General features: G+C 42.7%; 1 protein-coding gene across 7 annotated transcripts in view; it reads left to right on the forward strand.

The window, feature by feature from the left end:
• Positions 1-12,592, forward strand: part of ATP9B (ATPase phospholipid transporting 9B (putative)) — a 267,517-nt gene that overhangs the window by 213,964 nt on the left and 40,961 nt on the right. For 5 of the 7 annotated variants that reach the window (XM_053571330.1, XM_053571331.1, XM_053571332.1 and 2 more), the window contains one exon: positions 12,092-12,253. The exons of the other annotated variants lie outside the window; for them this stretch is intronic. In XM_053571330.1, the coding sequence (XP_053427305.1) occupies positions 12,092-12,253 (162 nt within the window). The remainder of the gene's footprint in view (positions 1-12,091; positions 12,254-12,592) is intronic. 7 annotated transcript variants of the gene reach the window in all.

Here is a 12,592-nt window from a genome sequence, read left to right on the forward strand (position 1 = left end):
CAGAGCACAGAAGTGGCTCACGCCTGTGGTCCTGTCATAGTGTGGCAGAGACCTTGAGGCCTGTGCCTCCCTTTTGGTGCAGACAGGTCCACTGTGACACTGCCATCCTCTAGCCTCGCTGAGTGCTGGGCACACTCTCGTCACCTTTGTGGCTTTGTTCTTTTACACTAGTAAGTTCCATATATAAATATTATTTCAAAACATAGCTGTCATCACCTCACTCTGGCATTTATGTGCAAGAATCAGCTAGGATTAATGACAGATCACAAGTGGATTGTTTAAAAACACAGGGATGTCACATTCTCAATAGCACTGCTTTTGGATTTACAGAAGTGAGCGCTAATGTGTACAGCATGCTGTATTTTTTAATTCATTTTATTGTGTGTGCCTACAGAAGCAAGACTAATTGTGGTGTTTTGTCAATATATTTGTGAGGAGCAAATCATTGTCAGTGACATGAAGCCCTCACTCAGTGACCTTCAAGACCAGTAGAGAATAAATACTACATGGCCTGTCTGTGAATATCGATTAGCAGTTTTTCCAGATGATCAAATTACATTTTGTATTAAGAATTCTATTAAATTATAAAAAGATTATAATAACCACAATCAAAAATGGTGAAATGTCGGTGATTAAATTTGATTTATAAATTACATTATACGAAGAGTACAGCTGGCAGCTACGTGTGTATAATTGCTAATATGATAAAGGAAAAGTTTCCCAAGCTTTTCAAGAATAATGACACAGAAATTTCAGACTTCACAACGTAGAGTATACAGCACAACTCCTGGGTGAAGGACTTGAACCTGGACTTTGCCTAACACAAACAGTGTAAACTAATCATATGTACTCTTATATTAATGAGAAATTGGAAAAAATAAATTTATAAGTAATGGCATTGTACAGACTTATAAATAATAAAAATTGCCTCATATTTTATTTTCTTTCACATGGTATTACTCTTGGATAGACTGTCCCATGAAGGTTACTTAGCATGGAAAGTGAAAATGTAAACAAATGGCCTGTGATGAAGGCTACTTCAGTGTGCTTCTCAGTAGCCTAAAAATGAGCTTTAGCTTAGGCTCCCACTTAAATATATTTTTAATTGACATTTTAATTAATTTTACCTTTGTATTATCAATAATCACATTATTAAAATTTTCTAAAAGCAGGGCGGTGCCTGTGGCTCAAAGGAGTAGGGCGCCCACCCCATATACCAGAGGTAGCGGCTTCAAACCCAGCCCTGGCCCCCACCCCCCAAAAAATTCTAAAAGCTCAATAGTCAGACAAATACTAAAATTTGAAGTATACTAAGACTAAATTTTCATATTTCAGAGAAAAATATCTCAGCAAATATTTTCTATTATAATGTCAGGCAGCAATTAATTCCATATTAATACAGGGTGTCCATAGAGAACAAGGCTGTGTCTGTGCATCAGCGACGTCAGATCTTTCCCACGTCAGCACCCAGTAGTGACTGGAATGTCCCAGAGCTATTTCAGGCCCTACTCCACTAGTAAAAAATGATTTTTAATTAAAAAACCTTACCAGAAAGAAACCCTAGACACAAGTGTTCCTTTAGAAGTAAATTCCCTCAATATTTAATGAGGAAATCACTCCAGTACCACACAAAGTTTTCCAAAGATGTAACAGAGAAAGGAACACTTCTTGCCTCGCTATTACCTCATTCCGATGTTGAATTGATACCAAAATCAACCAAAGCCATTTTCAAAAAATGACAGCTCAGCCAATATCAATTGTGAACAAAGAGGCAAGAGCTTGTGATGAAATACGAGCAGGTCGAATGGAGCTTACCAAGGAGTGCAGAGCTGGTTCTGCAGTGCTAAATCCATCCAGGTAATCTGATCACGAGCAGACTAAGGGGAAATCCCTGTAATCATCTGAGCAGATGCAGGGAAACAAGAAACTCAGAAATCAGACAGTTAACATGATACTTACCATAGAAAAACTGGGTATGTTTTTTCTAGTGTGTGGGACAAGAGGGTGACATCGTCTCTCATCAGAACTGCTCATGGCTGTTGTGCAGGTGTTCCCAGCAGTGCAGCAGAGTGAGGAGGAGAGATAGAGGCACACAGACTGCAGAGGAAGAAAGCAGATGCTGCTTTTTTCATAGATGGCACAGTTGTCTCCATAGAAAATCCCAAAGAGTCTACAAAAACCTACTAAAATTTACAGAGTGGGTTTGCCAAGCTTGCACATTGTCACGTCCCTGTATAGAAATTACTTGTATATTTATACACTAGCAATGAGCAATTAGAAATTAAAATTTGAAAATGTACCACTTAAAAGCACAAAAAACTGAAATACATAAGAATAGATCTAAACATGAGTAGGATTTGAATATTGAAAACTATAAAACAGTAAACAAATCAAGTGTCTAAATATGAGTAGTATATTATGTTTGTAGATTGAGATATTTTATTATCAAGATGTCAGTTGATTTTTTTTTATGAAGATGCCAAGGAATTCAATGCAGAAAGGATGACCCTTAGATAATGTCCAGAACAATTGGACAGCCGGTGCAGAGAGAGGCTCCCCAGTATCAGACACATAAGTTGGTCTTATGCAGAAATTAACTCAAATGAATCATAGACCTAAATGTAAAATCAGAAGTGTAAAATTTCTGGAAGAAAACATAGGGAAAACCTTTATAGCCTTGAAATAGTTAGGCAACAATTTTTTTAGATACAAAAAGCACAAGTTCTAAAAGAAAATGTTGATAAATCCAATTTCAGAGTAAAACTTGTGTTCTTCAAAGGATATTAAGAAAATAAAGACAAGCCACACAGACTTGTAGAAAATGTTTGCAAAATATATACCTGGTAAACTGGATATATAAGAATTCTCAATAATGAGCAATCAGTCAAATTGAAACATTAGCAAAAGATTAAAAGAGCTATAAGGTCTGACAATTAGTTCTCAAACCTGCCCCCATGTGCTTTCTTTGGCAGCACTGTGCAAACAGCCCAGTAAGGCTTCGTGACCTTGGTGTGTCAGTGTCCACAGCCGTGTTTGTGTTGACATGTGGCAGTATCTTGCAGAGTGACACTCATTGTTGTCCTGGTGTATTTTTGTGCGCCATGGCAAGAATGTCAGAGCTTAAATTTGAGCAATGAACAAACATTCAGAAATTTCTTGTTAAATTTTGCAAGAGTGGAAATCGGGGATTAGTTCAAGTTTAAGGGGATAATGCCATGAAGAAAATGGCAGTGTACAAATGGATTAAACATTTTTCTGAGGAGAAAGTACCACCGATGATGAGAGGTCAGGGTGGCCAGTGACAAGCAGGACTGAGGAAAACACTGCAGAAATTATTTAAATTGTGCATCAAAACTGTTGGCTGAGTGTGAAAAGTGTAATAGACCAAGTAAACATGGATAGAGAAACAGGAAAGTCTTAACTGAAAGTCTTGGCATGAGAAAGGTGAGTGCAAAAATGGTCCTGAAGGAGCTCAGTAATGAACAAAGGCAAAAGAGAGTTGAAATTTGCCAAGACCTTTTGTAAGGGCAAGATGGTGTTTTGGGCCATGTTATCACTAATGATGAAACCTGGGCATACCACCATGACCCGGAAACAAAGCATCAAAATGTACAGTAGAAGTCAGTTAATTCTCCACAATGAAAAAGTTCCATCAGTCCAGATCAAGAGTTGAAGTAATGTTGCTAACCTATTTTGATATCACAGGGATTGTTCATCATGAATTTCTACCAACTGGACAAGCAGTTCACCGAGTTTACTGTTTGGTAGGGCTGAAAAGGCTGCATGAAAAGGTTGGACAAAAACGGCCTGAATGTTCCACTAACAACTCATGGCTCTAGCATCATGACAGTGCACCAGCTCTCACAGCACCGCCTGTGAGGGACTTTTTTAGCCAATAAACAAACAACTATATTAGAACATTCTCCCAACTCACCTGATCTGGCCCCCAATGATTCTTTTCTTTACCTGGAGATAAAGGAAATATTGAAAGGAAGACATTTTACTGACATTCAGGACATCAAAGTTAATAGGAGGACAGCTCTGGGCTCTGCTCTGCAGGAAAGCTGGAGATGGGCATCAGAGCCTGAAAAGTAAAACGTGAGCCACAGACATGCCTTAGAGCTGTTAAATATGGATGTCTCTTTTTAAAGAGATATTGATATTAAAATACTCTTGATATTAAAGAGTTGATATTAAAGTTGATATTAAAATACTCTTACCTATATGTAAGAATTTAAATGTGAGTTAGTAAGGGCACACTCACGAATTCAATCTGGGTGGTGTCGTGCTTTTCATGATCAGTGCTTTTCATTTCATTATCTTTTTCATTATTTCCTCCCCTACTTTACCCCATTTGGAAAAACAAACAAACAAACAAAAAAAAACCTTTGTGTTTTCTTTTTCCTCTTTAAATAATGAAAATCTCTCAGGGAAGCTGTTCCGGCTCCATGCCGCAGCACTCTGGGCTGTTGGGAACTCTGCGAAAGGCTCCTTCCGCCTGAATCACTGACCCTCTGTTTCTCATGTCTGCATATGCAGTTGGCACAAAAAGATCTGAGGAAATGCAGCAAGGAGTATTTGGACAGTATTTCAACATGATTCATTGCCAGAAATAGGGCTTGGGTGGCAGGGGATTAAACTGTGGTGGGCGTGACACTGCACAGGGAGGTTCAGAGAAGACCTCGCCACACGTCGCCCACATACAGCTATGTCCACTGACTTAATATATTCCTTATAAACTACTTTACTTCTTTGAGGTGATCAGCATTTTGTATGCAAAGAAATCCTTTAAGGTAAACTAGTAACTTCCAGGGAGAGATTTACATTTTTTTAATTCAGAGTCCAGATTGCTCTGAGTAACTTTTCCAAACTGTTCTGAGGGCCTAGGAGAGCCCTGATGTGGGATGCAAGGAGAATGTGGCCCTTTAGTGTTTGCGCATGTTGAGAATTCCACTCAGCTCAGCACCTGTAGCACAGTGGCTATGGTGCTGGCCACATACACCAAGGCTGACGGGTTTGAACCTGGCCCTGGACAGCAGAACAATGACAACTGCAACAATAACAAAAAAAAGAATTCCACTCAACTTTTCCACTTTTAAGTTATATTAAGAGGTTTTTAGTTTGCATTCATTTAGGGAATTTGTTTTTCTTATTCCTGAGTCTGCATCAGTGAATATAATAAATACAGGGAAGGTGGCAGCTGGAAGGAGGCACCTTGCTGGGTGCACCAATGGTGGGGTGGGCCATAGAGGCAGAGCGTGCTGGTCAGGAGGCAGGTATGGGGCTGAGGACACAAACAGGACTCTGATCAGGCAGTTGGTGACCCCTTCTAGAGACATGCCAGGCACTGTGCACACACCAGTGGAGTCCTGGGCTGGGCCAGGAAAAGTCAGAGAAGGGCTCTGTGATGTGTGTATTTGGCACTGGTGTAGCTGCTGTCCATCTTTGTAACTTTCCTATCATTAGAAAATAAACCCCCCTCCTGCTTGCACAGCAGGACTCTGAAGTCAGAAGGAGGAATTTTAGCAATAGATTGTTTTTACTAGGTCTGCATATGGGGCTTCAAGTTGGCTGGCAATGCATAAACTCCTAACTGCCTGCACTCATTTACTTAAAAAATCTTAGCACACTTTCTAAGGATGCTGTTGGTTTTATATTAATAGAGAGCTTACATACTTTACAAAAGTATATATAATTTCTTAAACATCTTTAGGAAGAAAGACTCAAACTGTCAGTAGCTTTGACATTTTCTTTCCTTTAATTTCTACATTTGATATCACTGGAAATAAGTCATTCTAAGAGCCTTCTAAAAAGAACATCACTTACATATTTCACGTATGCGAAGAAAATTCCCCAGAGGTTCCCTTCACCCAGCCAAATCCCCTTGTGTCTCTGCTCTAAACCACGGTGCTCACAGCACGGAAGTACTGCTGGTGCCCGTGGCAATCGCTGTTCCCTGATGTGTCTGGACTTGTCTGACTGCGATGAGGAAGACCAGGTCTTCATGCAGCACTGAGCACCTCAGGTGCCTTCGCAAAAAAGTTCCTAACAGCACTGCATGTCCTCATCTGAATTATGTTCCTTTGTAGTTATTTGTTTATAGAACTAATTCAGAAATGTTTAATTGTATGTTATCAAAAGAATTCTGTCTAATGCTAAGTTACATGAGGACAGTAATTAAAGCATGGGGTCTCTTATGAAAAAGGTGAATATCCTGTTCTCTCTGTTTGGCCTTAGATAAGAGTTGATCTAACTGACTAAAGACGACCGGAGGAAATGCTGGCTAGGTATAAGAAGCCAACTCGCATGGGGGCGTGAAGCCAAGCATAAACTGAATAATACACAGATGTGAGCCACCAAATATAGAAAGCCCCGTTCCGCCTGAGGTGAGGCACCGTGAGATGATAGGGTATTCCTGGAAAGATGCAGTTTGCAGGTCAAAACCTAATAGTAACCTTTCACTGTGTGAATTGATCTTTGGAGTATTGTGGATCATTTGCAGCTTATGGAGAAGTTTTATTAGGAAAACATCTTAGAGCTTCGCTTTCATTTCCCATTTGAAACAATGTTGCAGAGCATTTCTTTGGTCCTTGGACATGTAATTTCTGTTGGTTTCCACACATTTTGTTTTGGTGCCCTGGTGTGGCACATACTGCTGATGCTCTACGTCATGGTGCTGTGCTGTCCATGGTGTGAGTCCAGACCCAGTGCTCTTCAGGCTGGAGAATGGCCGAGGGCTCTAACACTGTTCAACACTGGACGCAAGCATGGGACCCTCATCCGGCAGAGTCCTGAGAAAGGCTGCATGGTCTTCTGTAGCCACCATCTTGCAGTGCAGCAAATGTCAGTGTGCACCACAGATGCCTGGCCCAGCGCTCACACCAGCTTCAGGTCCTCCCGGGTGGTCCTCTCAGCCCAGTCAGAAACCCAAAAAGTACAAGCAAAGAATTTTTTAGGCTTTGATTTCTCTCAAATCACAACTTGATAAAAAAAAAAAAAAAGAGAGAGAGAGAGAGAGAATACAATGCAGACAAGCAGATCATGTGCCCACAGTCTGTGAGGACGCAGGATCTGTCACTCTCTGTGGTTCATCTTGGGGGAGGGGGGCACGGAGATTTTAATAAAATACTTAGCCAAAATGGGCAGGAGGCAAAATGTCCTAATTGCATTTATTTTCCACGCAAGACAGAGGCATCAATTACATACTGAGAAGGGAGCTTCCAGTGTCACAGGTAAAGACGGAGGCGTCTCCCAGACTGCTGTAACACTTCAGACGAGGTCTGGCCAGCCTAAGACAGTAAGAAATTCAGGGCCTTTGACTTATTCTTGTTCTGTGTTTTATCTCTTTAAACTTAGTATTCCAGCCTCTTGAACACATTTTCGAATTTGAGCTCAACCATTGAGCTACTTATGCCGAACATTCCATTATTGGACCAGGTGTACCTGGGAGTTGTTTGTATCCTCGGCTCAAGGTCGATGCTGAGGTCCAACCTTCTCACACATCTGCCTCCTGAGAGTCCCTGTCATCACACAGCGCACAGAATTAGTCTGCTGCAGATACTGGCACGCTGGGACTTTATCAAAAAGTGACATAAATTTTCAGCATAGTTTTGAAGAAACATCCAAAAACAGGTACATACAATTTTACTGTGCTACATCTTATACTAGTAATTCTTTTCTATTACTTCTCTACTAGTTCTGCTATTGTGCTATAAAAAGAAAATACTGAAGTTGTTACTGTTGGAGTAGTTACAGGTATGACATGGTACGTGTTCCAGTTTTGGAGCACTAGGCATTATCTTAGCCACTAGGACTGATAAATCTTTTTCCCACTTTTTAGTCGAAATCACCTCATAAGTCTCGCATGCCTCAAACTCTAAGTTTACATGAAATACTGACTGTTAGAGCAGATAGCAGCATAGAAGCCAGTGCGAGTGTGATACAGCTGCTGGAAAGGCTCCCCCGCCTATTTCTGGTGAGGACTTGGGAGATGAAGAAGATAGAGCAATAAATAATCCTCCAGGTTCTTCGTTGCGTGCACCTGGGTGTCTTACTCAAGGTGGTGTGACGTTGAGCCTGACTCAGATGACCTCTCGTGCACTGAAGATGACTCTCTTGGAGATGAAGTTCCATCTGCGTATCCTGTGCAGCCCCCTCCCTCAGAGAAAAAGAAAGTGACAAACTTGTTCACAAATGGAAGAAGCTGAGCTAACTGCACAGCTCACAGCAGGTAGAGTCACAGAACCACCAAAAACTTCTTCACCAAAATGTGAACTTGCGCAGAAACTCTGGAACTTTTCCTTGATGACGAGGTTGTTGAAGTCACTGTCACATGCTCCAACTTATGTACTGCAGTGGGGTGTAAATCTGAGTTTGACCAGCTCCAAGTGCAAATGTTTTCTGGGAGTTATTTTTCTGGGTGGTTTCTCATTCCTAGACAGCGTGTGTTCTGGAACAAAGAGCAGAATGTGCTCATTGGAGCTGCCATGAGACATGACCACTGTGAAACTGTAGTTTCTAATTTGCATGTTGCTGACAATGCAAATTTGGACCCAAAATTTTCCAAGTTGCGGCCTCTTATAAGCATATTTAATCGGAGATGTATAAAATTTATTCCAAGTGAAACCCATTTCAGCTTTGATGATGCAGGGTTCCTTATTGTAGTTGTCATGGGTGCAAACACTTTGTATTAGAGGAAAGCCCAATAGGTTTGGCCATCAGTTTGAGTGTGGTGCAGCTCGTCTGGGCCACATGAGCTGGTTTCAGCTGTATCAGGGTAGAGACCCAAGTACTAAACACAAGGGATGAGTTGTTGGTGTATCACTCATCCCTCAGTTTACAGAGCACACTGTGGACAGCACCACTTGGTATTAGATGACTTTTCATCAGTGTTGCTCTTCTGGATAAGCTCAGTTCAGTGGGACATCAGGCACCAGGCACAGTGAGAAAGGATCACCTTGACAGTTCCACTGGAATAAGATGGAGCTCTGAAGAAAAAAGAAGGTGGCACGTTGGATTATCAACTTGATGGCAAAGACAGCACTGTGTGCAGGTGGGTGGTGACAGTGATGTCACTGCTGCCTCACCTGGTGCTGGTGTCGATCTCGGTGTCTTGTCAATCATTATTCCCAGAAACTGAAAAGAACATCCAAGTTCAGCAGCCAGACATGGTCAAGGTGTATAAGCATTTCATGGGAAGTGTAGACGGAGCTGACAACAGCACTAGTAAGCACCAGGCATCAACCCGTGGGAAGCAATGGTGTCCAAGTCCTCTTTCGTTCTGTTTCAAATTGGCCTTGCAAACTACTTGGCAGCTACATAAAACATAGGATGAGAAGCCAGTGGATTTTCTGGAGTTTTCGTTGACAAGTGGTCCTGAACTTGGCCAAAGAGGACGACCTTCTCAGAAGCATTACCTCTACTCACATTAAGGTGCATGAGTCACATGGTGGTCAGGCAGGGGAAGCAGGCACTGAATGTTGTAAGAATGCCACTTGACTGTGAAAAATGTGATGTTGCCTTACATGTGACGGGCTCTGTGACTGTCACACTGAATGGCAAGGAAACATGATTTTATGTGCTTGTGGAGTCTAGCAGTGGTTTTTCCTAGTATTCCAGTTTTGGAACACCACTGTATAATGGTACATAATAAGTCTTTTTTCTCTTCAAATTCTTGTTCCTTTGATTTTTCTAGTAACATATATGGATTTCATGAAAAAATTTCAACCTACAGTGTAAGTGTTTTACAAGGACACCTTCTAACCTGTCAGTCCACCCATAGGTGCAGGTGTCAAGCAGAGAAGTGCCGAGGCCAGGCGTGTTGCTGTCATGTTGCTGGCATGTGATGGCCGGGCACCCGCATTCCTGGAGCTTCTGCTAGTGCTGTGCAGACCCACCTCCCCACTAGCCTGCCTCACAGCAGGGCCGTTAGTAGGGCTAGATGTCACTTTCCTCCCAGATGTGAAAGCTCACTATATAACAGTCTAGTGTGGCTTCACAGCAGAGTAGGGACACTTCTGTACAGTTACATCTCTGCAGGGCAGTCTAATACGTAACATTTTGCTGTCTCTGAATTTATAAATAGCTAACTGTATGATTCTATAAGCAATGTTGGAGAGTGAACTCATGTCACCCAACAGAGAGGAGGCTTAGCGGGTCCATTGTGGATTTCTCTGGAACATACCCGCAAGCACGTGTCCATTTCAGGGGTCCCGGGACAGCTCTTAGAGGACAGGCAGGCACAGGGACTCAGGCCCCATGCCGTGTTCCATGGTACCCTGCATTCCATAGAAATCCCTGTCGTCCTAGAAAATGTCCAGTTGTAAGTTTTCAGCCTGGTCCCTGCAGGGCCGCTTCCCTGCCACACCACCAGGCAGCGTGCAGAGTGTCAGAGATGGAAGGAATGCTCTGGAAGTATCCTGTACTTGGACTTGTAGGGAGTTTCTTGGAATATCTAATTTTAAAAGTAATTCTTGTTCTGCTCAAGAGAGCAAATGTGAAGGGCTTCCACAAGAAGAGAGGAGAGACCCTTTATGTTTTACTGATGATGTGGGTGTGCTGAACGTCTGGAGCCCACACCATGATGCTCTGTGGCCTCCATGGGCTCCCCCCTGGAGAGGAGGCCACTGGGCCCAGACTCCAGTGGCCTGAGCCGAGCAGGGAGCCTCAGAATCAGGAAGCCTCAGAACCAGGGCTGCCAAGAACTTAGTGTCACGTGAGTTTTCAGAAGACACTGAGGTTGAATTAATAATAGCCTGGGCCAGGCGCAATAGCTTATGCCTGTGAGCTAAGGTGGGAGGATCCCTTGAGGCCAGGAGTTTGAGAACAGCCTCAGCAAGAGAGAGACCCTGTCTTTACAAAAGAATAAAACAATTGGCCAGGAATGTTGGCACACACCTGTAGTCCTAGGCACTCACTGAGGCCAAGACAGGAGGATTGCTTGAGCCTAGGAGTTTGGAGTTAACAGTGTGCTGTGGCCAGCCTGGGCAATAGAGTAAGACCCTGTGTAAAAGCAAAAAAAATCCTGGACGGTAAGCAGAATTTAAAGTGTTCTTGAAGTGATTCGAGTTACTGGAACCCAAGATAAAATTCTAAGAGTGTACATAGTGGTTAAAATTGAAGGCCTGGAGAGACTGGTGTCAGGAGCAGCAGGTGCTGCAGAGGAGTGTCCGGGGCTGACCCAGGGAGCCCTCAGGAAGAGCCGCCTGCTGACCTGGCTGCCTACCTGGGGCCGCCCTGACCCTCTGTGACAGTGGAAGTGGCAGTGTGTCGTAGACATGCATTCTCAACTGGACAATACGTCTTTAACTACCTAACAGGGTTGGTGTATCATGTTTTAACTGATTAGTTATGTTAGTTATGAGGTTGTTTTTAAGAAACAATTTTCTTTCGAAAATACCTATTATCATAAAACATTTTTTATAAATTATTAACTGTAGAAATTACTTTTCCTCTTAAAATTTTTAAATTTTAGTATATTAATGATTACAGTAAGAATAGCTCTTATTTTTTGAGTATCTTCGAGATGCCAGGGAGTATATTCACATCATTTCAGCCTTAGAACAATTAGCAAGTATCTTTTCACCTTGCGGAAGAGCAGAATGAAGACCTGGCCTCAGAGCTGCCCTCTCCCTGTCCAGCCTCTCCTGTGACTTCGCAGATGTCACATGTAGACTCAGTGACTGTAGTGTTGGAAGCAAGACCACGGTAAAGGCGACATTCTGCATTACTGACTTTTCCGTTTGGTCGGTAGATCAGGGAGAGCCTTGCTGGCCCCATAACTAGCTCCACGGTGGCTGTCGGTGCTACACTCAGGGTCTAGAACTGCCATCTCCAGGGCAGTGAACACATACTTAAAAAATGTCTTTATAATACATAATGGCCATTGTTTTAAAAAATGAGACCAAAGAGTGTCTGTCTACTGTTCACCTGTAGAAACATCGTTCATGGAAGCGCATGGTTGATGTGCCCCAGACAGGTAGTCCTCAGCTCAGTAAGTTTCCCTGAGTTTGTTGTGTCCCGGCAGCTCTTTGGCTGCTGGCCTGCTTTCCCAAGCCGACCCGTGGCCTCACGTGTCACTGGTCTCCCTTAGGTCGCCCTGGTACAGTGGACAGAGAGCGTGGGCCTCACCCTGGTCAGCAGAGACCTCACCACCATGCAGCTAAAGACCCCTGGCGGCCAGATCCTCACCTTTCGCATCCTCCAGATGTTCCCCTTCACCTCCGAGAGCAAGCGCATGGGGGTCATCCTCAGGGTACAGCCGCGGTGGGGAGGGGGGTACTGACACTTGACGTTTCCCCTTGGTTATCTTAAGACAGATAAAACAATTTCCCAAAAGAAAAGTTAAAGTTAAATGTTTATTCAAATGCCTATGCTTGTTACAGTTTTTTAAAAATCTAAAATCTAAACTAAGAATTGATGGCTGGGAAGCTGGTGTGGCTCTAGTGAGAAGAAACAGCTTTCCTCCAAGGCCTGAGGCAGGATCAGTCAAAAGTGTGACTTGTTAATTTTTGAAATCAATTTAACCCTTTTTGTTTTATTTTCAGTGAAAGCAGGCCAAAGAATTCACCTTAATGGTGACTTATGACCGTTA

Source organism: Nycticebus coucang, chromosome 19 (assembly GCF_027406575.1).
Source record: "Nycticebus coucang isolate mNycCou1 chromosome 19, mNycCou1.pri, whole genome shotgun sequence".
Lineage (NCBI taxonomy): Eukaryota > Metazoa > Chordata > Mammalia > Primates > Lorisidae > Nycticebus > Nycticebus coucang.